The sequence below is a fragment of the Mus caroli genome, unplaced genomic scaffold (assembly GCF_978045245.1).
Source record: "Mus caroli unplaced genomic scaffold, Mus_caroli_1 scaffold_3, whole genome shotgun sequence".
Taxonomy (NCBI): Eukaryota; Metazoa; Chordata; class Mammalia; order Rodentia; family Muridae; genus Mus; species Mus caroli.
Genome location: NW_028227258.1, coordinates 57,242,895 through 57,268,870, shown reverse-complemented (window position 1 = coordinate 57,268,870; position 25,976 = coordinate 57,242,895). Strand labels below are relative to the sequence as shown.

The following is a 25,976-nucleotide window of genomic DNA, read 5'->3' as shown; positions in this document are numbered from 1 at the left end:
CCTTGAAGAGTGGAAAGGGGCTCTTCTTCTTCTTCTTCCTCTCTCTCTCTCTTTTTTTTTTTTTTTTTTTTTTTTTTGGTTTTTCCAGACAGGGTTTCTCTGTGTAGTCCTGGCTGTCCTGGAGCTCACTTTGTAGACCAGGCTGGCCTCGAACTCAGAAATCCGCCTGCCTCTGCCTCCCGAGTGCTGGGACTAAGGGCGTGCACCACCACGCCCGGCTCTACTTCTTCTTCTTCTTCTTCTTCTTCTTCTTCTTCTTCTTCTTCTTCTTCTTCTTCTTCTTCTTCTTCTTCTTCTTCTTTTTGGTTTTCAAGACAGGGTTTCTCTGTGTAGTCCTGGCTATCCTGTAACTCACTCTGTAGACCAAGCTGGCCTGGAACTCAGAAATCCACCTGCCTCTGCCTTCCAAGTGCTGGGATTAAAGGCATGTGCCACCACCGCCTGGAAAGTATCACCACTTTTATATTTTTACTTTTATTCAGTGTAGTGTTGAAAGGCTTAGCTAGGACAATAAGGGAATGAAAAGGCTGAATACAGCTCTTTCAGTAAGTGCTTGCTACCAAGGAGTTTGATTCCTGGAACCTGTAGGAAGAACTGACTTCCATAACTCATTCGCTAACTTTCCCATGTTCACCATGGTAAACACACATATGCAGGCATGAATATAAGCATGTACACACACTTAAGTAAATGAATGTAACAAAAATGTAAAAATAAACACAGCAATGTAAGGTATGTACAGAGAAACTGAACTGTGCCTACTTGGAGACAGTATGATCCATATATAAATGGCCCTACCAGAAAACTCTCGTTCTTCTGAGAAATGCTTTCAGCAAAAGACAGTATACAAAATTAACGTAAAGCTCTCTAGCTTGGGCTGGAGAGATGGCTCAGCGGTTAAGAGCGCCGACTGCTCTTCTGAAGGTTGTGAGTTCAAATCCCAGCAACCACATGATGGCTTACAACCATCTGTAATGAGATCTGATGCCCTCTTCTAGGGCGTCTGAAGACAGCTACTGTGTACTTACATATAATAAATGAATAAATCTTAAAAAAAATCAGTAGTTTTTAAAACTAATAAACTTTCCAAGAAAGAAATCAGAGGGTTAAAAAAAAAAAGAAAAAGAAAAAAATCCCATTCCCAGGCTTCAAAAAAATAACACAATAGCACACCTAGGAGTAAAATCTAGTCAAGGCGGTGAAAGATCTCCATAATGAAATCTTTAAGATAATGGAAAAGAAATTTCAGAAGACAATGGGAGATGCAAAGAGATCCTAGGCTCATGGGTTGGAAAACTGGTTAGTATAAACAGCAATCTACAGATTCAACTCAGTCTACATGAAAACCCTCCAATGACATAATTCACAGAACTAGGAAAAAAATATCACTAAATTCATATGGAACCATGACAGAACCTGAATAGCCAATGCAATCCTTAGCAGAAGGAGCAAAACTAAAGTTACTACAGTGCCTGATCTCAAACTACAGTACAGAGCCATAGTAACAAAACCAGTATGGTACTGACTCAGGAACAGACATTTAGACCAGTGTTCTAGAACAGAGGACCAGGAAATAAACTCAGACAGCCACAGACATGTAACTTAGCAAAGGTGACAGAAACATTAACAACTGGTGTTCCACACCAGTTATAGTAGAATAAAGTATAAGAGAGTAAGCCAGAATAAAGTAGCATAAAGCCAGATCAGCAGTTTGCAACCTGTGGGTCACGGCCCCTTTGGGGCTGAAATGACCCTTTCACAGGTGTCAAATATCAGATATTGTAATTAAATACTTTTACAGTGAGGAACTGTATTGAATGATTGCAGCATTAGGGAGGTTGACAACCACTGACATAGATCTATGTCTTACGCCTGAGCAAAACAAATCAACTCAAAATGAGACCAAAGACACTAATGTCAGATGGGAAATTTAGTGTCTTAGAGAAAAGCATAGGTAAAACACGTGGAGATATGGGCAACATGCAAGGCTTCCGAAGAGAACTCCAAATAGCACAGGAGATAATCTCAAGAACTGGCAAATGGGATTTCATGAAACTAGAGAAATCTTCAACCTAACAAAGGAAACAACACCAGAGGGATGAGATTGCTTGCAAAATGGGGGATCAGGGGGATGGGGAGGGAGGGTGGGGGCATCCTTGCAACTACACACAGTCGAGGGATCATCATCTAGAATATCTAAAGAGCTGAGGAAATTATTGGGGCTGAGGAGATGGCTCCATGGGTAAAGTGCAGCTGTGGAGGAGTGAGGGCCTGAGTTTGGATTCCCAGGGTCACATAAAAAGCCAGGAATAGACAGAGAATATAGATAGCTCAGTGGGATGGGGCTTGCCTAGCATGTGTGAGGCTCCAAGTTCAATTCCCACTGGTTCCTAGCAGCATCAACACACACACACACACACACAAACACACAGAGACAGAGACAGAGAGAGAGACAGAGAGGAACACAGAGAGAGACAGACAGTCAGTCAGTCAGACAGACAGACAGACAAGGCCAGTTAGAAGGTAGCATTTACCAGCGGCTTATAGTCTTATAGTTCCAGAGGGATAGGTGTCCAGCGCCATCAGGGCAGGGAGCTTGCCATTGACAGTAAGCAGGTTGGCAAGGCACCACAGCAGCAGCCAAGAGCTCATATTCTGATCCACAGACAGATAACAGAGGGAATACACTGGGGATGGCTGGGACTTTTAAAACCCACTTCAGCCCACTTCCTATGACACACCTTTCCAATAAAGCCACACTTAATTCTTCCCTGAAGGCCACCAACTGGGAGCCAAATTTTCAAATGTCCAAGACTTATGGAGGACACCTCATTCAAACTACCAGAGAAGATCAGAGGAACAGGAGGTTGGAAGAGAGACAAGAGAGGATAACATGGATGGTGAAGTGGGGATTTCTGGTTTCTTTGGAGACTCAGTTGTGTATGTCATGTGATGATCTGCTGGAGTGGATATTTGGGATGATATTTGATGTTTAGAACTAGTGTAGGTATAACCAAACAGACAGCTGTCGATGCTCTTGCATTGGCTTGTTTTACAACACTTTGCTGCCCTTTGCTGATTTTCACTTGTAATGACTTCATAGAGAGAAATACATTGAAGGACTTTTAGTGGTATTCTGGCTGCATGCACTTCAGTGGATAGTGCAGATTGCAGATCGGCAGAGACTTGTGGTTTCTACTGGATTGAGCTTCCACTGTTAATTTGTGTTTGGTGTTTTGCTAGTGTTCTGGCAAACCTATATGAGATCAAATATGAGTAATATAGAATGGACAGTTTCCACTTCTAATGGCCTGTTACAATTGAATGAATAACAAAGTTAATTCTGAGTTATCAGGTATAAATACAGCAGTCTGTATATGCAAAAACAACCCTTTCTACATATAAGGAATCAGTAATTATATCAAGAGACTCAGGATAATCTAATAATACAATAAGGATTACATACAAGTTTGATTTTTGAACTGAGGTATATGGACTTTTGAGCACTTTTTTGCTTATTTTTTCTGACTTATAACCTGCCATTCCCTTCTTTTTTTTTTTTTTTTTTTTTTAAAGATTTATTTATTACATGTAAGTACACTGTAGCTGTCTTCAGACACTCCAGAAGAGGGCGCCAGATCTCGTTATGGATGGTTGTGAGCCACCATGTGGTTGCTGGGATTTGAACTCTGGACCTTCGGAAGAGCAGTCGGGTGCTCTTACCCACTGAGCCATCTCTCCAGCCTCCCTGCCATTCCCTTCTTGTTTGCAGCAATATAGAATGTTGGTGCCTCTGGAATTGGTGTTCTCTTTAGAATAAGTAGAAGAATCCAATTAATTCTCTTTATAAACTGTATATGTTTGCTTTTGAGATATTTGTTATTAATTTCACCAAGTAGTTACTACAACCTCTTTGCTAATCCTCATTGATCACCCATAATGACATAATCTCAGCATTTATAAGATCACTACAATTGTTCCTGACAATTGACTTAGTCTTATTCTTTTATAATTAATCTGGAATTTTTTTCTACATATGTCTTCAATTTTTTATTTTGTTTATGAGCTAAGAAAATCCATTCCATAATACTATCTTCCCTTTGCATAATGAGCCCAGTAGAAGAATGAGTTGATGGCAAAAGGACCAAAATACAATCAAGTTTAGGATCAATTCGATTCACGTATGCCTCTTGCAGTCTTTGATCTATAAGAGTTAATTCCTTTTTTCTGCTTCAGCTGTTGCACATCTTGGGACTGTACCTTTGAATTTGAATCTCCTTGTAATGTTTGAAACAGATTACTTAACTCATATGTATTGCAAGCTTTTGTTCCCCTGGTAAGAACACGCTCAGGGCAACCGGAATCTTCTGCAGCACAAGCTTTATTGCTTACCCCATCAGGAGCCAGTGGCGAAGAGAGCCAGAGAGGGAGGGAGCCAGAGAGAGAGAGAGAGAGATCCAGAGAGAGAGAGCAAATGGCGGAAACCCGTCCCTTTTATGGAGGACTGTCCTCCGCCTTGGACGTGTCGCTCCCTGATTGGCTGCAGCCCATCGGCCGGAGTTGTCGTCACAGGGAAGGGAGAGCACATGGGGTGGAAAGCTACCCCGGCACATGCGCAGCTTGCTTGTTTACTACTTAGAACACGGGTGTCAGTGCCATCAGCGCCATCTTGTAATGGCGAATGTGAAGGCGGCTCCTTACACATATGTACTTAATCCAATTGTAGACCTCAGCCATTTAATCTCTCCCATTAATTTTCAAAAAATCATTGAGTTTTCAATGAACCCTATGGATCTGTATGTTCTGTGATCAAATTTTTTGTTGACTGATTTTATAACCCCAATAACTAAGTGATCTCCTCTGTGTATTTGTTTGGGGCAATCTGTAATCCTCAGCATAGCAGAATTCTTTGTGTTACCTTAAACATATTCTCTAAAACATCTTCATCAGAATTAGCCAACAGAATGTCATCCATATAATGATAGGTGATAGATTGAAGAACTTTCTTACAAATTATTTCTGATGGTTTTTGCATAAAATATTGCCATATAGTTGGATTATTTAATATTCCTTGTAGATACATAAGCATAACTATGGCTGCATCTTAACACTATTGTAGGTTTCCATACTAATGTCAACAATCCTTATAGAATATTGGTTGGCTTAGTTCCTCAGTTCTTCTCATAATCCATTGTTTCTCAGCTATTGTTGCTCCCTTTTTTTGTTTGTTTGTTTGTTTTTTACCAACATTAAGAAAGTTTAGGAAAAAAAGAAAAGAAAAGAAAATTTAGGGCTGGTGAGATGGCTCAGTGGTTAAGAGCACTAACTGTTCTTCCGAAGGTCCTGAGTTCAAATCCCAGCAACCACATGGTGGCTCACAACCACCTGTAATGAAATCTGATGCCCTCTTCTGGTGCATCTGAAGACAGCTACAGTGTACTTATGTATAATAATAAATAAATCTTTAAAAAAAAAAAGAAAATTTAGATAGAGTTGACAAAGCATTATTTAGTCTGCCCTTGGGGTTGTTTGTTGTTGTTGTTGTTTTTGTTTTGTTTTTGGTTTCTTGAAACAGGGTTTCTCTGTGCAGCCCTGGCTGTCCTGGAACTCACTCTGTAGACCAGGCTGGCCTCTAACTCAGAAATCTGCCTGCCTCTGCCTCTCAAGTGCTGGGATTAAAGGCATGCGCCGCCACCGCCCGGCTCCTTGGGGGTTTTTGCTCTTCCTTTTTGTTTAATAAGAATCTCTTGTAAGGTACAATTGGCTCTTTTTATAACTGCTTGTCCTGTGGGTTATGTGGTATACTAGTAATACGCTTTATATTGTAATATGTAAGGTATTGCTTCATTTTATTGGATACATATATAGGAGTATTATCAATTTTAATTTGTGCCAGTATCCCCATATGGTAAAGATGAATATTAGCAAAATACACAATGTATATGCATGGTAATTGTCTGATATAACAATTATATATATATTAACAAAATATAAAACACCAAAAAAGGAGGTAATATGTGTGAGGTATTTTTGTGGTTTTGGGTATTTTGTTGTTTTCAAGACAAGGTTTCTTTGTGTAGCCTTGGCTGTCCTGGAACTAGCTCTGTAGACCAGACTGGCCTTGAATTCACAGAGATCTACCTGCCTCTGTCACCTAAGTGATGTGAAAGGCATGCACCACTATGCCCAGCTGTTGGAAGCTATTAAGACAACTCTATTGTCTTGATCTCTGAATTGGGCCTCTCCACACACACACACACACACACACACACAACCGAAAAGAAAAGGGGGTCAAAAGCAGTCCACCGACACATCTTTTTTTTTTTTTTTTTTTTTGGTTTTTCGAGACAGGGTTTCTCTGTATAGCCCTGGCTGTCCTGGAACTCACTTTGTAGACCAGGCTGGCCTCGAACTCAGAAATCGGCCTGCCTCTGCCTCCCAAGTGCTGGGATTAAAGGCGTGCGCCACCACCGCCCGGCCCACCGACGCATCTTTAAGAGAACCACCACAGAATGTTCCAGCCCTAAGTCAGTGGCAGATGTCCTGACCACAAGATGTACCCTGATACCACCAAGTTCCTGCTTCCCTGTGTAGTTGCCAAAAGAAAAATTTCCGATGCCTCATCCCTCCTGCTGAGAAGTGCTTCCTCCTTTGCTTGTGCATTTCTGATGCCCCATTCCTCCTGCTGAGAAGTACTTCCCCTTTTGCTTGTGCATTTAAGCCTTGAGCCTTGCTGAATACAGAGACGCCTTGATGCTACTCAGACTGCTTCCGTGTCGTTCTTGCACTTGGTGTCTGTCTCTCCCTCCCCCCATTTGGTTCTTAGGAGAAGGTCCCCTCGAGACCCTCGAATAACTGGACCTGCTGGACGGGCCACCCAGCCACCATTCTTTATAGTAATAAAAAAGTCAAAAAAAAATAAAAAATAAAAAAGTCAATTTTTCTGTATGTTCAGAAGTTACAATCCAATTTTTTTTCCCTTCTCATTTGTGTGTGGGGTGTGTGTGTGTGTGGGGGGGGTAGGGTTGTGGGGTTGGAGAGGAGGGACAGGAATTGGAGACATGTTTCATTGATTACGACCATGTAATGCTTTTGCAGAGAATCCAAGTTTGGTTCCCAGCATATAGGTCAGGTATCTCATAACTGCCTATAACTCTAGCTCCAGGGAGAGTCTGACACCCTCCTCTAGCATCTGTAGGCACATATTCATGTGCACTATCTCCTCACAACTATACACTATATATATATATGGGTGTGGGGGGGGGAGTAGGGCTGTATGTGTGTGTTATGCTATGTTGTCCAGGCTGGTCTGGAACTCCAAGTCCTCTTTCCTTAGCCCTTGAAATGTGATTGCAGCACACATCTCTCTCCAACTCTGGCCACTTTCTTCCTTGTTAGGAACAGCTTACTGCATTTGCTGTGATTTAGGTCTAGCTAGGAGTGGGTGTGTGTGTTGGAAGGTGGCAAGTGATCTAATAATGTAGACACTAGAACAATGGGAATCTTAGGACTCTCACAAATCTGGAATGCATCGCACCAGTCTCTTTTATTGACAGCTATTCCCAGGCACAGTAGCCTTTTGTGTGCACAAATCAGCTACACTGTTTGCTGTGCTACAGTAAATGTTCAAATATCTTTGAGTGAGTGGGTAATTATACCCAGAAATCCCACTGCTGTTGATTTTCTCAGATGATGCACTTTAAAAGTTGCATCATGCTGATTTTTGTAACACTCCTAACTTGTAGATTCTGGAAATACATGTTTTCCACATCTTTCACAACCAATAATGTTACCTTCTTTGCTCATCTCAACTGTGACAAATGCTGTCACTTTTTATTTGTATTTTGTTGGTGGTATTGTTTAATTTTGATGGCTGGTGTACTTTAAACATTGTTCTCATATATGTCATTTATTTTTATCTTTGTGTAATGCTTTAGTCCTGTTCCTTGTTTCACAGTAAGTGCTTTTCAGCTTCCTGACTTTTAGAAGGTTTCTTTCTATACTAGAGTAGCTGGTATGATATGGTCCATGCACTTGAGAAACACACATGGTCAGCTGCCTCTCTGTTAATGTTCACTGTTGTGGTCCAAGCCTTCCTCCCGCATGCTCTATTGGAAGTCATCTCTCCTCCTTCTGGCTTCTAATCTCATGATTTTCCAAGAATCCTAGGCAGCTTACTCAGCTCAAAGAGACACAAAGTCCTTGTCTATTTCAGTCTCCTTCTACCCTGGGTCTTTGTGCATCCAGATAAGTTCTCCTGAACTTTCTCCAGATAAACAGGACCTGAGACCCTGGCCCCCTTCCTCTCTAAGGGCCTCGTTACTCTCGAGGGGATGTCTACACCATATGCCTTATAGAAACACACATCTCAAAAGGTTCTGTCAGACTCTTCTCACAAGCCAATGGATACCTTCCTAAATTATGTCTTCATAACCGAAGGACTTTCTTTTCTTTTCTGTTTTAAGTGTGAGGATAATTTTATAGAGTTTGATAGAAAAACTCCAGAGCAGGCAAGCTTTGAATCTTGGTAGCAATAGAGAAGAGAACAGTGGAGAAGAGCTAGAGAAAAGAGAGAATGAAACTGGTAGGGACATGCAAGATGGACAAAGGTCATTAGCTAGGGGCTTAGGGTATGGGTACCTCATTAGGATGGAATCTCGGGTGTTGGCTGAACAGTTTTTATCAGGAGAAAGGAAATTGATCTGGTAATTGAGGCTATGTGACATTCCTAAAGTAGAAGCCGATATGGGGGCTTAGAGCTCCCCAGACAAAGTCAGAGAAGGAGAAACCCCTCTAATGAAAAGACTCTTCCATATCATGCTGAGCCCAGAGGCTATCCAGTCCTGGTGGACTTTGACCTTAATTAGCAGAGTTTTCCCACACAAGGGCATAGAACATAACAGAATATGTAACCAACTTGGGCACCAGAAGGTTTCCTTGTAACAGCAGAAAACAACAGAAGAAAGTTCCCTTATGGGCTGGTGAGATGCCTCAGTGGGTAAGAACACTGACTGCTCTTCCAAAGGTCCTGAGTTCAAATCCCATGCAACCACACAAGCAGCTGAAATGAGATCTGATGCCCTCTTCTGGTGCATCTGAAGTCAGCTACAGTGTATTTATGTATAGTAATAAATAAATCTTAAAAAAAAAAAGAAAGTTTCCTTATAATATAGAAACAGCACAAAATGGCAGGCTAGACAGATAACAGTTACCCAGGCCTTAACATTTCATCTAGACCTTAATATTTTACCTAGATTTTTAACAATTACCATGAGGGAAATCGAAGTTCCACCTTGTTTTGTATGTGTGGTATGTTAACCATTGCCTCTAGCATGCTAGGTAACTGCTTTACCAGTGAGTTGTACTCCAAATCGCCATCAAATTGTTATTGACAGGTAAGTGTGTGCACTTATTTTTGTAATAAAAATCTACTAATGATTAGTATGTGCACTGGCCTCAGTTCTGTGCATAGCACTGCAAAAAATTAACTAATCAATCACCTTTTTTGGTGGGCCTATCAACACTCAACACTTTGCTTAACTGGGACTCACTATGTTTCCCATTACCAAATTTTAAGGGTTTGTGTATTAAACCATGATTCCCTCTGGAAGCATACAGAAATAGGATACAGTCTGATCTGGCCTATGAGCTGTATGTAGGTTTGTTTGTTTTGTTTTGTTTTTTAAGATTTATTTACTTATTTATTATATGTAAGTATACTGTAGTTGTCTTCAGACATACCAGAAGAGGGCATCAGATCTCGTTACAGATGGTTGTGAGCCACCAGGTGGTTGCTGGGATTTGAACTTGGGACCTTTGGAAGAGCAGTCAGTGCTCTTAACCGCTGAGCCATCTCACCAGCCCTGTAGTTTGTTTTTTAAGACAGAGCTTAAGAAGCCTAGGCCCACCTCAAACTTGCTATGTAGTTGAGGATGGACTTGAATTTCCAATACTCATGCCTCTATCAACCAAGTGTTAGGATACAAGTTAGGATACCACACCAATCTAGGCCCTCGATCTTAACCATTTTACTATTCTGTTTCTTACAAATATCTTAGCTAAAAGACAGGTATTTGCCTGGGCAATGGTGGCACATGCCTTTAATCCCAGCTTGTGAGACAGAGGCCAGCAGATCTTGGTTTGAGGCCAGACTAGTCTACAGTGAGTTCCAGAACAACCAAGGCTACACAGAGAAACCCTGTCTCTAAAAACCAAAATACTAGTAATGAGGGACATGGAGCCTGAACCAACTATCCTCTGTAACCAGGCAAAGCCTCAAGTGGAGGGAATGGGACACTAACCCAGCCATAAAACCTCCAGTTTGTCACACCTGCAGGATGTTCTGGGGCTAGAACCTAGCATAATCACTAGAGACCAGAGAGACCTCATCCAGCAATTGATGAAAACAGGTGCAGAGTCCCACAGACAAATATTAGCTGGAGCATGGGGAGTCCTGAAGGAAGGGAAGGAAGAATTGGAGAAGCCAGAGGGATCATGGACACCACATGAACATGGCCCACAGAACCAACCTTCTGGGACTAAAGTAGGCTCACAGAGATCAGGGAACTGCTCTGGGACTGACCTCTGCATATATATATATATATATATATATATAATGGTTGTATAGCTCGGTGTTCTTAAGGGATTCTGTACTGGCTATTTTTGTGTCAACTTGACACAGCTGGAGTTATCACAGAGAAAGGAGCTTCAGTTGAGGAAATGCCTCCATGAGATCCAACTGTAAGGCATTTTCTCAATTAGTGATCAAGGGGGAAAGGCCCCTTGTGGGTGGGACCATCCCTGGGCTGGTAGTCTTGGGTTCTATAAGAGAGCAGGCTGAGCAAGCCAGGGGAAGCAAGCCAGTAAGGAACATCCCTCCATGGCCTCTGCATCAGCTCCTGCTCCCTGACCTGTCTGAGTTCCAGTCCTGACTTCCTTTGGTGATGAATAGCAGCATGGAAGTGTAAGCCGAATAAACCCTTTCCTCCCCAACTTGCTTCTTGGTCATGATGTTTGTGCAGGAATAGAAACCCTGACTAAAACAAATTGATACCAGCAGAGTGGGGTATTCCTGTGACAACCTGACCATGTTTTGGGGAGGACTGTGGAAGGACTTTGGAACTTTGGGCTTGAAGATCCATTGGTTGTTAAGAGCTCTGTCAGATGTTGTGTAGGAGCTTGGAAGATAATGTTGAGAACAGTGCAGAAGATGGAGATTTGGTTTGTGAAATTTCAGAGGGAAAATTAAAGACTCTTTTCAGGGCCATTGCTGTTTTGATTGTGAAGATTTTGTAGTTCTGGTTAGCTGGGGCTGAAGAATCAGCTGTGATTAACAAGATACCAGAACTACTAAAGCAAAAACTTTGCATTACTGGGACTATTGATGCTGGTTAGCTGGAGCTAAGAAATTAGCGGTGATTAAGAAGAGACCAGCATCGTTGAGGTGACATCTTCTGGGAAGTGTTTTCTGAAAGCACAAAGAGGCTGTGTTCCAGAGATAGGCAAGGTTGTACTCCTTCTGCAGTGGGACTTGGTAATGTGTAAGGGTCACCCAGGTGGTACTGGTTTTGAAGGCATGAAGGGGTCATGCAGAGGAGCTGAGGCTCGGCACTATGAGAGGCCATGGAAGGCCATTGGTGAAGGTGCAGCCTCAGTTGCAATTGAAGGCCCAGGACTGAAGGGGTCATGCAGTGTTTTGGAGATGCCAGTACCATGAGATGACCACCAAGGGCAGCAGCAGCAGTGGAGTACAGGCATCTGGAGCCCAGAGGACGACGTGTGTGCTACAAAGGGCATGGCTGGAGAAGTGACCCAAGCCCTTGGAGGAGCCCAGAAGATCGTGAGTTGGATCCCAGACGTTGGACGGTTGGAGATTGATTTTTGCTTTGATTGTGACTGTGCCCTGATATTTTCCCCCTTGAAGGAAGAAACTGTTTTAGTGGAACCCACAGTTAAGAGACTTTTAATTGTAAAAAGACTTTGGATTTTAAAAGAGATGTATATTTTAAAGAGATTGAAATTTTAAGAATATGTAAAGACTGTGGGACTTTTAAAGTTATTTAGATCTTGGGGATGAGTAAGAATGTAAGGGTTGAGGCTTACTAGTGATGTGTTTGTGTGTCAAGTTGACAAGGGGTCAATTGTACTGGCTATTTTTGTGTCAACTTGACACAGCTGGAGTTATCACAGAGAAAGGAGCTTCAGTTGAGGAAATGCCTCCATGAGATCCAACTGTAAGGCATTTTCTCAATTAGTGATCAAGGGGGAAAGGCCCCTTGTGGGTGGGACCATCCCTGGGCTGGTAGTCTTGGGTTCTATAAGAGAGCAGGCTGAGCAAGCCAGGGGAAGCAAGCCAGTAAGGAACATCCCTCCATGGCCTCTGCATCAGCTCCTGCTCCCTGACCTGTCTGAGTTCCAGTCCTGACTTCCTTTGGTGATGAATAGCAGCATGGAAGTGTAAGCCGAATAAACCCTTTCCTCCCCAACTTGCTTCTTGGTCATGATGTTTGTGCAGGAATAGAAACCCTGACTAAGACAGATTCCTAACAGTGACTGGCAGGGACTGTCTCTGCCTCTTTCCCTCCTACTGGGTTTCCTTGGGTAGTCTTTTTATTTGTTTTTTTGGTTTTTGGTTTTTGGTTTTTTGAGACAGGGTTTCTCTGTGTAGCCCTGGCTGTCCTGGAATTCACTCTGTAGACCAGGCTGGCCTCGAACTCAGAAATCTGCCTGCCTCTGCCTCCCAAGCGCTGGGATTAAAGGCATGTACCACCACTGCCCAGCTCCTTGTCTAGTCTTGATGTGAGAATATGTGCCTGGTCTTATTGTAGCTTGCTATGTTGTATTTGGTAGATGTCCATGGATGGCCTACCCTTTTCTGAGTGGAGGTGAAGTTGGGGAGGTGGATCTGGGGGAAAGGAGTGGTGGAGGGGAGAGACTGGGAAGACAGGGAGGGGAAACTGCAGTTAGGACATAATGCGTATTTTATAAATAAGTTAAAATATAAAAAATGAAAAAGTAGCCAGGTGGTGGTGGTGGTGTATACCTTTAACCCCAGTGCTTGGGTGGCAGAGGCAGGAGGATTTCTGTGAGTTTGAGGACAGTTTAGTCTACAGATAGAGTTCTAGGACAGTCAAGGCTCCACAGAGAAACCTTGTCTTGACAAACAAACAAACAAACAAACAAATTCACACAATGAAGTCTATTATCTAAAACTAGAAGAATTAGGAGAATTAAGGGTATCTTATTTACTGAACTTACTGAAGACTGGTAAGCGTATATAAGAGAAGAGCCTCTATGAAGGGTACTGCTTGAGACATAGCACTAACTTGAGTACGTGGGAATGGTCAGTTCAGCTAAGTGAGAAAATATACAGGATCCCTGAGGCAAAGGAGATGTGCAGAGAAGCCATTGAAGGCCAGTGAAGCTACAGAGGGAGCCAGGGAACGGGCCTGGGTGGCTAGTGACAGTCTGGGCCAGACACCAGGCCTTGGAGATGGTTAAGGTTTTGTTTTTGTTTTTCTATTTTCATGTTAAGAGCAATCAAAGACATGGAAATAGTGTTTGGGGAAATAGGGATCACTTTACCTCCTAAAAAATTATGTAGCTTGGACAAATATTTCAGAGGAGAGTGAACATAAAGATGAAGTCAGTGTTACCTTTTTTTTTTTTTGGTTTTTCAAGACAGGGTTTCTCTGTATAGCTCTGGCTGTCCGGGAACTCACTTTGTAGACCAGGCTGGCCTCGAACTCAGAAATCCGCCTGTCTGCCTCCCTAGTGCTGGGATTAAAGGCGAGCGCCACCATGCCTGGCAAGTCAGTGTTATCTTGCGGGTAGAAAGTTCATGGAAAGCCCGGTGTGGTGGTGCACGCCTTTAATCCCAGCACTCGGGAGGCAGAGGCAGGCGGATTTCTGAGTTCGAGGCCAGCCTGGTCTACAAAGTGAGTTCCAGGACAGCCAGGGCTATACAGAGAAACCCTGTCTCGGAAAAAAAACAACAAACAAACAAACAAACAAACAAACAAAAAGTTCATGTAAGTTGGTAATTGGAGATGAATGGAGAGATCTGGACAAATATTTGCAAAATCAAACTTGAAAGAATGGAATACGTTTTTCTTTGTTTTATTTTGAGATAGGGTCTCTAGTTCATGTTTCTTCTACTTTAGCCTCCCAAGTGCTGGCATTACAAGTGTTAGGCCTTTCATCAGTAAGAAAGGGCCTAGATTTCAAAGGTTTGGAAGATGATAGTTTATGTACAATCTAAAGACTTCTAAAGACTTCTGCAAGCCTGGACCATGAAGGTTTCAACTTCTGTCTGCTAACCTCGGCCTACAATGTTTCAGCCTCTGAGACTTCCTGCTGAATAAAGTCACCTCTTTTCTAGCTCTTTCTGAACTCTGAGTGCTTGGTTCAACTTTGGTGTTCTGGCTCAAACTCCTTTCCAAGCTGTCTGATTTAATCTGGCTTCTCTTGGCTTCTGTCTCAATTGCTCTGCTTGGAAAAACTGCCTCTGAACTCCATGAATTGAGCTCTTTCTCCCATGTGTTGCTCTTGTTTTGTTTGTTTTGTTTTTTGTTTTTTTCGAGACAGGGTTTCTCTGTATAGTCCTGGCTGTCCTGGAACTCACTTTGTAGACCAGGCTGCCCTCTAACTCAGAAATCTGCCTGCCTCTGCCTCCCGAGTGCTAGGATTAAAGGCATGCTCCACCACTGCTGGGCCCATGTGTTGCTCTTAAGTAGCCTCTCTTTCCTGTGTTAGTCTCCTGAGAGTTGGGTATATACTATCTCTGACTCATAGTATCAAATGTTTCTCTGATTGATCACTTTGTCTGACCCTCAGTTAGATAGCACTTTCTTCTTCTTCTTCTTCTTCTTTTTTTTTTATATTTATTTATTATATGTAAGTACACTGTAGCTGTCTTCAGACACTCCAGAAGAGAGCATCAGATTTCGTTACGGATGGTTGTAAGCTGTTACCACGTGGTTGTTGGGATTTGAATTCAGGACCTTGGGAAGAGCAGTCGGCAATCTTAACCGCTGAGCCATCTCACCAGCCCTAGACACCACTTTCAAACCTTGCTGTTTCCTTCTACAAACTACCTTCATTGTTTGGGATTAAAGGTGTGTACTAAGGGCGTGTCTATATTTCAGCCAGATGGAACAGACTAGATCTTTGGATGAGATCGCTTGCCAGAGCAGCCATAGTGCTGGATTAAAATTCTTCTAACAGTCATTGTATCAATTGTAAATGAACTTGTGACATGAATTTGCCTAGAGAAAAAGATGATTGAGAAGAGAAACTACAGTCAAGATTTGAGAAACTCCACCGTTTAACAACTGTGCATGTGACAATTTAGCTTAGAAGGCCTGTTCCAACTGTTCACATTCTACCAAAGAGCTTGTCTTCAGGCTTCCTGGGATATAACTCCAAGACCTTGGAATACTTTAGTATGAGTTTTTGTTTGCTTGAGGAGTTGGCCACAGTGTAGTTGAAATATCACAAGAGCATTGCATGCCTATGGGACTGACTCCCAATAAAAATTCTGACAGTATGGCTGGGGTGAGCTTCCCTGATACAAGATCTACACATTGTCACTTATCACTGTTGGGGGGGGACTAATTTAACTCTAAGACAAAGGGACACGTGGAGACTTTGAGCCTGTGTTCCACTGGCCTTTGCTCTCCATGCCTTTTTTACCTAGACCTGTCAACTTTCAAAAATTATAGCAGACTTTTGAAATTTTGTGGCTTTACTCAGCAAACCACTGAGCCTAAGGCTGGTATTGGGGGCCCCTGACACAGCCCTTAGCACGGAAACTACATGTTCACGTGGCAGGAGGATAATCAGGAGAGGCTCACGTCACGAGAGCCAAGGAAATGATCCTGGGAAGGGAGGGGGCAACAGTGATAAGTGGCCTGGAGAAGAAATGAAGGTTCTTTCATTTCGATCAGACAGGCACATCAAATGCAAAAATATGGATATAAATCACAAGGCTGGTGAAACCCTGGTGGCAGAGTGGTATGAGTGGAAATCTGGGCAGACTAGATTTAGGAATAAGTGGAATACGACAAAATAGAAATATCTTTAGAGATACACATGAAAGAACCAAAAGTTAATTTTGCCGGGCGTGGTGGCGCACGCCTTTAATCCCAGCACTCGGGAGGCAGAGGCAGGCGGATTTCTGAGTTCGAGGCCAGCCTGGTCTACAAAGTGAGTTCCAGGACAGCCAGGGCTATACAGAGAAACCCTGTCTCGAAAAAACAAAAAACAAACAAAAAAAGAAAGTTAATTTTATTTATATTTAGATAAAAATATATCAAGGCTATTTGGTTTTTTTTTTTTTAATTAGGGCTCCTTTTTCTCAACATCCTCTTTAACATTTGTTTTCAGTTTTCTTGATGATTGCCATTTTAACTGGGGTAAAATGGTATCTCAAAATAGTTTATTTGCATTTCCCTGATGACTATGGAAGTTGAACATTTTGAAAAATAGTCATTGGCAATTTATTTGCATTTCTTTTTTTCTTTCTTTCTTTTTCTTTTAAAGTGTCTATTCATTAGCTCGTTTGGTGACTGGCCATTTTAGTTGCTTGGTATTTATTTTTCTCAGTGTTTGGTACAGTCTGGATAGTAGCCCCTTGTCGGAGCTGTAACAGATAAAGCTTTCCCCCTGTTCTGTGCACTGTCTCTGTGTTCTACTGACAGTTCCTTTGTTGTGGAGAAACTTTTCAATTACATGTAGGCCTTTTTTTTTTTTTTCTTTTGGTTATTTTGAGACAGGGTTTCTCTGTGTAGCTCTGGCTGTCCTGGAACTCACTTTGTAGACCAGGCTGCGCTGGGATTAAAGGCTTGGGCCACCATGCCCAGCCACACGGAGGCCATTCTTATTCAAACGACCACAAGCGTTATCTCCTATTCTTCCTTTCCTTGTTGAAGCCATCCATTCCTCTCACACTAATTCCAGGGTCTCTGTTTGCCTTAGGCCCTTTGTTTTTTGCCACCTGCTCCTCTGTCTGGAATACTCTTGTGCAAGCCAGGTTTCTTCACCTTATCAGCAGAGCCCTTGCTCAATCAGCACAAATCCTTTACACCCGCCTTATTTTTACTCCAAAGCATTTATCATTTCCCCCGACATACTCTCCATGTTCATCCTCTAAACTGTCAACTTCTTGAAGGCAGAGAGTTTCTTTGTTCTCCTGCAGGAACCCCAGCGTTTCTATCTTAACACGAAAGTCAGAAGAGATTTCAAAGGAATTGATGAAAACCACTTTTCTGTGAATTTAAAAACTCACCCAAATAAATTTCCTGTATAACTACGGTCTAGGACCGGCTTGTGAGACTAACATTAAAACAGCTGTTGCACTTACATCATTTCCCCTCCCCCATTTCTTTTTGGAGGCAAGGTCTCCCTATGAAGCCTGATGCTTAAGCTGGCCAGGAACTCAACAGTCTCCCTGCAGGTGACTACAGGTGGGCACTATATCAAGTTACACTTGTTCTGGCAGCACTGGCTAAGTGAAGGTCTGATGGCAGCCTGAGGCGGAGAGGCCCGATACCAACAAAACAAAACCCTTTCATGAAGCTTCTAAGATTGAGGTGGTGAGGACAGTCAGCTGGCCCACCCGGGGACGCCGAGTGAGACTCTCGGGATATATTGGTTAGAAACATGGTCTCCCAAACTGGCACATCAGCCGCAGGGACTTTTCAACATTCATCTGGTTTCCAACTTCCTGATTCTGTTTTGGGGTGTGGCCCTGGCATCTGTTTAGAAAAAGCTCATTTGATTGGCTTTCAGGTATGTAGCAACGCTGGAGAATCACCTTAAGAAGCTAAAAATAGCTATTAGGAGACTCCTGTCTCACCGCAGGAGCCTATATCTGGAGACCTTTGGGGTGTGTGTGTACGTGGGGGGGACTCTGCGCATTCGCTCTCTGGAGTCACAGCCCTCTAGAGAACGCGGTCCAGCAACACCCAGCGAAGACCCAGGTGGTCCGCACCTCCTCGGTAGGAGGCCTCCGCGTCCAAGCGCGCGACAGGTGAAGCTTCCGCGGAGGCGCGCCCGTCGCTGGGGATGGCGTCGCCGTGGAGACGCTCGCTCGGGGGCGAACGCAAGCCGGCCTCCCACCCGTGCATGTTTTCCCTCCCTTCTTCCCGCACCACCGCGGCTTCGGCGCTAGCAGCCACATCATAGAGACCTAGTTCCACCAGCTCCTACCGAGCTACACAACTCCAGCCCGGTGGCAACAGACCACACCGAGGCGCGGAGCAGCATCGCGGTCTGTCCCGCGAGCGCGCGCGGCCGGAGTTCCCGCCTCCCTCCGGAGGACGTCGGTGCGTACGTGCGCGTGCCCACCCCTCCCGCCCCGCGACGCGAGGGCGGGGGCGCCGCGTGCGCGCGCGCTCTCGTGCGTTCGCTCGCTCGCTCGCTACTTCGCTCGCTCTCGGCGGCCGCTCTTGCTGTGGCTGCGGCTGAGGCTGGGGGCGGCGGCGGCGGCGCGAGCGGCGGGCGGCGCGGGGCGGTCCGGCGGGTTCAAAGAGGAAAACATGGCGGAAAACAAAGGCGGCGGTGAGGCAGAGAGTGGCGGCGGGGGCAGCGGTAGCGCGCCGGTAACCGCCGGGGCTGCCGGGCCCACGGCGCAGGAGGCGGAGCCGCCTCTCGCCGCGGTGCTGGTGGAGGAGGAGGAGGAGGAAGGCGGCAGGGCTGGCGCGGAGGGCGGTGCGGCTGGGCCTGACGACGGGGGGGTGGCCGCGGCCTCCTCAAGCTCGGCCCCGGCCGCCTCGGTCCCCGCGGCCTCAGTGGGCTCCGCGGTCCCCGGAGGCGCGGCATCGACGCCGGCTCCAGCTGCTGCCCCGGCCCCGGCCCCGGCCCCCGCTCCCGCTCCGGCTCCGGGTTCCTCGTCGGGGCCACCTCTCGGACCACCAGCCTCGCTTCTGGACACCTGCGCGGTGTGTCAGCAGAGCTTGCAGAGCCGGCGCGAGGCGGAGCCCAAGCTGCTCCCCTGCCTGCACTCCTTCTGCCTGCGCTGTCTGCCGGAGCCGGAGCGCCAGCTCAGCGTGCCCATCCCTGGGGGCAGCAACGGTGACGTCCAGCAAGGTGAGCAGCAGGCCGCACCCGGGAGAATCTGGTGTGGCGGCTTGGGGTGCCGAGGGTGCTCGGACGGTGCAGTGCAGAGAGGTCTCCGAGACGAAAGCCACGGCCCCGGGGACGGTTACCAGAGAAGCTGCACCGCCGGAGATACGGGGAGGCAGAAGGGAGGGGTGCCGGCTGCGAGGGGCTGGGGGAGGGGATGCTGAGAGGGAGGTTTGAGGCGCTTCTGCAGAGGGTGGACTAAAGAGACAGAAAAGGGGTGTACCGAACCCTCTGTGAGAAGTGAGTTGGGGTGGGAAGGCCTGGTCCGACAGTGTTGTTAGCTAGGGGTTGGAATGGATTGCTTATTGGCCTGTTCTAAGGTTAGGAGAAAGAGCTACCGATTAAATGGTAATAAAAGACATTGGAGTCCTTGGGTTAGAAGAAGGCACTAGGGTGACATTGCGATGAGGAGCTTGGTAAGTGATATTAGTTGTGAGGGGCCTGCGTGGTTAGGGGAAATCCTGGGATTTGAGGATGAAGAGAGGAACTTGGAAGGGAAGAGTGTCAGGGAGAGTTGGGCTTATGTTATTTCATTTGTTATGCATTAATAGCTCAAGTATTCAGGGCACTGTGCTAGAACTGAATAAAATGCTCAGTGAGGACTCCTTCAGTCCAGTAGTGGAACCGTGTGTCACCTGAAGCAGTAGAGGTGTGGGTATCATGGTTGTGGCATTGGAAGGAAGGCCTGGCTGGAAAGCTTGAGTGACCACTTCGCAGGGGCGGACAGTATTCCCAGCACAGGGCGCTTTCTACAGCTCTAACTAAAGGATGGTATGTAAGATGGCTGTGGAAGTTAGAATGGATTAATTGGCTCCATAGTCAAGGAAGTCCATCCTTCCAGTTTCTGAAACTGTGTTTGGATTTGAGATGCCATATTGGATTTTTCTGTTTCCTAGAAAGATCTCCTGTGTAGTACTCTAGCAGGGTACTACATGCCCATTATGAAAGTGTTTCTATATAGAAATTAAATAAATATACTATGGGGTAGATAACATCCTACAACTAGTTAGGCGTTGTGATGAGCTTGCTAAAAGGTTTATATTTCAAAGCTTTTGAATTAATTTTGGAACTTCAGGGAAGGGATTGTGGACTGTCCTAAAGGGTTGGTTGGTGTTTAGCCTGTAGACCAGAGGACCTTCCTGAAGGGTCTCTTTTATCCTAGGCTAACCTCAAACTGTGTTGAATCTAGGATGACCTTGAACTTTTTAAAAATTCTATTGCTTCTGTCTAACTTCAGGGAGTACAGCTGTTCATTCACCACAACTTCTGGATTTATGCAGTGCTGCTGATGGAATGTGGGGGGGCGGGGGGACTTCATGGTCAGTTGAACTAGCCCAACTCTGGGGAAAATATCAAGAGGAAAAATAATCATGTTTTCATCCAGAAACTATGACGTAGAGCATTTGGAGGCATGAGGAGAGGCATGAGTGCAGGTGGGAAGACCAGTTAGGAGAACTATTCTAGGAAAGAAAATGTGTGGACTGGGCAGTAAAGACCTATAGTAGCTGTTACACAAGGGCACATTTGATATTAGGGCGGGTGTTAGCTTTTTGAGAAATGGCTGATTTGGGGCTTTTCCCTAGGTCCATTTCCTACTTATGATTTGGACTGATGAATTATTTCATAATTTATTTTTTCCTCATTTGTAAAATAGGGACAGAAGTAGTAGTGAAAGAAAATATAAAGTGACTGGTACATGGTAGTTGCTAACAAAATGGCAGGCAGTTTATTACCAGTAACTGAGTGTAAGTGGCCATAGAAATGGAGATGGAGGAGAGCACTGAGACTGGTGTGAGAGGAGAGTACCATTGTTAGATGATTTCCAGGTTTCTTGTTTGGTGGGCTGTACCTCTGTTTAAATGAGGAATTTCAGGCACATAATCAGGTATTGGTGATGGAAGAAGGAAGGATATTGCGGTTTTGAACATGACAGGCAATAATGTTAAGAATAAAATTTCTTTTTTTGTTTTTGTTTTAGAGATAATCTCTCATTGTAGTCATGGCTGTCCTGAAACTCAATCTGTAGACCAGGCTGACCTTAAACTCAGAGAACCTCCTTCCTCTTTTCCTGAGACTTGGGATTAAAGGTGTGAACCACCACAGCTCAACCAAGGGTAAAGTTCTGAGCTGTGTAGTGACATATACCTATAATCCCACCACTTAGGCTGGACCTGATTTGCATACACAAAGAATCTGTCTTCACATAACAACAGATATATTAAAAACTGAATTTTGGCTGATGGAGATACTAAATAATAGGTTTAAAGGGGATACTGCATATGCCCTTAAGAGCATAGTAAGACACATGAGGTTCAGTGTTCTTGTGAAAGCCTGTATTAGGGGATACATTAAGTGGGAACTGAAGAAGCAACTGTATCTGACTGATTAGCTGAGAAACTGACCTTACAAAATTGGCTCTCTGAAATTTGTGCAGGAATCTATAAATTTCCTCAGTTCCTCTCCCCCCTTTTAAAGATTTATTTTTTATTATATGTAAGTACACTGTAGCTGTCTTAAGACACACCAGAAGAGGGAGTCAGATTTCACTAGGAATGGTTGTGAGCCACCATGTGGTTACTGGGATTTGAACTCAGGACCTTCAGAAGAGTAGTCAGTGCTCTTATTTGTTTTTTAACTAAATTAAGTGGATGGGAATAAACACAATCATTTCTAAGTAATGGTGTTTTTTTGAAGAGTATCTAAAACAAATTGAGTATGGAATCAGCCATTATTTTTAGTCAAGCAGTCTAGAAGATACTTTGTTAGGAGTAGCTCTAATATGCACCCTTTGCATTTCAGAACACAGTTGAAATCTAATTTTAATCATCACTATTTCCTATTAGAGTATTGTAGAATATGTTTTCAATAAATAGCTTTTGAACAAATAAGAATCATCTAGAGCAGTGATTCTCAGCCTCCCTAATGCTGTGACCCGTTACTACAGTTTCTCAGGCTGTGGTGACCCTAACCATAAAATTGTTAGTTTTTAAAATGATTTACTTAAACTGGAACTGGAGTTGTTGACACTGTGAGCTGCCATGTTGTGGGTGCTGGGAATTGAACCAGGGTCTTCTAGAAGAGCAATCAGTGCTTTTAACTTCTGAGCCATCTCTCCAGCCTCCCAAAATAAATTTTGTTGCTATTTCATAACTAATTTTGTTTCTGTTATGAATCATGTAAATATTTTTGAAAATAGAGGTTTGCCAAAGCGGTCACCACCCATAGGTTGAGAACCACGGATCTAGAGTGAATGGAGAAATGGCTTGATTAAGAGCATTGCACCCATTTGTATATCCAAGTGTGTGTGTGTGTGGGGTCTTCTGTGTGAGTTAACCTTGGGACTTATGTCCCAGGAGTATATATACTGTATGGCAATTCTAGCTTCTGTGTGGCTTACCTAGGTGGGCACTTACATTTTTAAATTACTGTTTTAAAATATTTATTTTTAATTATGGGTATGTATCTGTGTGTAGGTATGTGCATATAAGTGCAGATGACTGCAGAGTCCAGAGGCCTCTGATCCCCTGGAGATGGAATTATAGGCAGTTGTGAGCTACCTGTGGGTGTTGGGAATTGAACTTGGGTCCTCTGGAAGAAAGGTACATACTCATAATAGTTGAGTCATCTCTTCAACTCACTTTAAATTTTTTAATTTTAATTTTTTGAGACAGTATCTTATTATAGACAAGTCTTGAACTCAGTATAGAGTTGAGCATGACTTTAAACTTCATATTTTCTCAAGATAGGGTCTTGCTGCTATGTCCAAACTGTCCTTGAACTCCTGAGCTCTGGGCTCAAGTAGTTGATCCTCTTGGTTCAGTTTCTTGAGAAATTGATACCTTAGGCCAGGGACCACCTGGCTTGGCTAAACAGCAGTTGAACACTGTCATCTTGGCCCATCCATGATTTGCAGGATTAAAACTTTTTTTTTAAAGTAACTATGCTGCTACATTATTTACTTTAGTTATAAAGTTTAGTTTAGGCTAAAACTGTTGGCCCCATAGCATAAGATGGTGGTTTCATGCCTTACTACTGAGACGTATCTCCTACCCAGCCTGTTACTGTATTTTTACTGCCACTTTGTTAAGAGTTCTGATTTAACTGATTTTTTTTTTAATGGAAAGTAATATTTTAATTGAAAGAGACTGGCAGATGATGTTCTCCGGTAGGGTATTTGGCAGTCATTGTTTCAAGAATGAGGGAATTGAGCCTGTTAAACTTTATGAAAACAAGTTGCAGTCTATGTTTGCCAAGGATACACATTGAGCTTTAAGGTGAAAATTGGGATTTTGGAAAAAATGGTGTTGTTGCTATGAGCATGACAGTTTTTCAGTATTTAAATCCTTTTCTGATGATGATGATGAAGATGAAGAGGAGGAGGAAGAGAAGGAGAAAGAGGAGGAGTGTGTGCATGTATTTATACTGGGTAATAAAATGTCAGCATTTGGAAGAGCTATACAACTCACTGAATGAGTATTATCCAACTGACCAAAGGAAAGTCATTCAGAGCCCAGTAGGCTAAATAAATTCATAGATTATAATATGAGAGACAGGTAGGAGTCCACAATACTATGGATACTTAGGAAATATACTTTTAAAGTTTTTCTGTTTTATCAAAGGATTGTCATTTTTTTCTACAATTTCTAAATGTATTATTCCCTTTTCTTAAGTATGTAGTTATATGAGGTTACTTTTGTTTGTTGTTTTTGCTTTTTTGAGACAGGGTTTCTCTGTGTAGCCCTGGCTGTCCTGGAACTCACTCTGTAGACCAGGCTGGCCTTGAGCTCACAGAGATCTGTCTGCCTCTGCCTCCCAAGTATGTACCACTACTACCCAGCATGAGGTCAGGCTTTTATGTGCTTCAAAGGAAAAAAAAAAAAGACAGATTAAATGAGTTTGGCTTGGTGTTGCATTTCTGAAGTCCTTGCTACTAGAGAACCTGGTAGATTGCTTAAGTCTACAAGTTCAGGGCCAGCCTGATTACCTAGTGGAACCTTGAGCAGAAGCATATATCAGGCCAGCTTCTTGTAACCTGTGTGTGTGTGTGTGTGTGTGTGTGTGTGTGTGTGTGTATGTGTATTGTGGTGGTAGATAATGATCATGGCCTGCAGCATACCATGCTCATGTTTTACCACTCGTTATAAATCTAGATTATTTTTTTGTTGTTGTTGTTATATGTATGTCTATTTGTATGTATGGGTACATGTATGTGCAAATATATGTTTATATGTATGTGCCTGCCTATGAAAGCCTGAAATTTATGTTGGTTGTCTTCCTTGAATATATACCACTTTACTGAGCCAGTGTCTGTCTTTCTCTTTTTTTAAAAGATTGATTGATTTATTTGTATGTGAGTACACTGTACACTGTTACTGGTCTTCAGACATACCAGGGGAGGACATCGAAGTCTGTTACAGATGGTTGTGAGCCGGGAATTGAACTCAGGACCACTGGAAGAGCAGTCAGCGCTCTTAACCACTGAGCCATTTCTCTAGCCCCTAGGCAGGGTGTTTTGCTGATCTTGGTGCTAGCCACTGACAGCCAATCTTGGCTAGTGGTTCCCATGTCTCTGACACTCAAGTGTTATGATTACTGGCAGAAGCCAGGCATTCCCCACCCTTTTTTATTTGTTTGTTTGTTTGTTTTTTTGTTTTGTTTTGTTTTAATTAGTGTCTCTCTGGCTGGCTTGGATCTTTCTGTATAGACCAGGCTGCCTTGCATTCATAGAGAATGCCTTTCTTCTGCGCTCTGCCTCCCAAGTGCTTGGATTAAAGGTGTAAGCTATCCTGCTCAGCATTTGTACTGCCCTGTTTTTTTAAAACGTGAATTCTGGGGGTTTGAACTCCAGTTCTCATGCTTGTGCAGTATTTTATCCATTGAGCCATCTTTCCATTCCCTAAGATACTAAAATATGAAGATTAAAAAATGAGTTGATATTTTAAATTTTTACATAGTGTATGTATAAATAGCTATAATGTAGGCAAAAGTGCTTAAGAACTCAAGATTCTTAAACTAAAATAAGTCCTGATTCCTTAAAGGACAATAAGAAAATGATAACTTACAGTCATTGGTACAGTGAGAAAGATGGGAGGTAGTAGAGTAATCATTTGAAGTTTTTATATTAGATGTATCCATCAGTATGCCCCTAACAGAACGTAAAAATGCAACGTTTCTTACCCAAAGTTGGCCTTTTTATAAATAGTTCATCATAACTTACTAATTTTGTTTTATGGTTATAATTTTTTCATCATTGTATTTTCGGTGATTAGGCTCAGGGTTATGGATACATTAACCTCTGTCTCTTCTGTGGGTCACAAACTGCTCCTCTGTTCCTAGTCATTACCCAAGAGATAGTGGGAAAGAACTGCAAGAGTGAACAGTAGAGAAATACATTTTAATTTTTTTTGTCTTTGAATACATTTTGTCTTTTTTTGTCTTTCTTTTTTTTTTAAATTAGATATTTTCCTCATTTGCATTTCAAATGCTATCCCAAAAGACCCCTATACCCTCCACCCACCCTGCTCCCCTACCCACTCACTCCCACTTCTTGGCCCTGGCTTTCCCCTGTACTGGGACATATAAAGTTTGCAATACCAAGGGGCCTCTGTTCCCAGTGATGGCCAACTAGGCCATCTTCTGCTACATATGCAGCTAGAGACACAAGTTCTGGGAGTACTGGTTAGTTCATAATGTTGTTCCACCTATAGGGTTGCAGACCCCTTCAGCTCTAGGGTACTTTCTTTAGCTCCTACATTGGGGGCTCTGTGTTCCATCCAATAGATGATTGTGAGCATCCACTTCTGTATTTGCCAGGTACTGACAAAGCCTCACAGGAGACAGCTATATCAGGG

General features: G+C 43.4%; 1 protein-coding gene across 2 annotated transcripts in view; it reads left to right on the top strand.

Annotated features, from left to right (window-relative positions):
• The first annotated feature begins 18,454 nt into the window (after positions 1-18,454).
• The window catches only part of Trim33 (tripartite motif containing 33), a 69,905-nt gene continuing 62,383 nt past the window's right edge, over positions 18,455-25,976 (top strand). For both annotated transcript variants that reach the window (XM_021157625.3, XM_021157624.2), the window contains exon 1: positions 18,455-19,089. In XM_021157625.3, the coding sequence (XP_021013284.1) occupies positions 18,540-19,089 (550 nt within the window). In that variant the 5' untranslated portion in view covers positions 18,455-18,539. The remainder of the gene's footprint in view (positions 19,090-25,976) is intronic.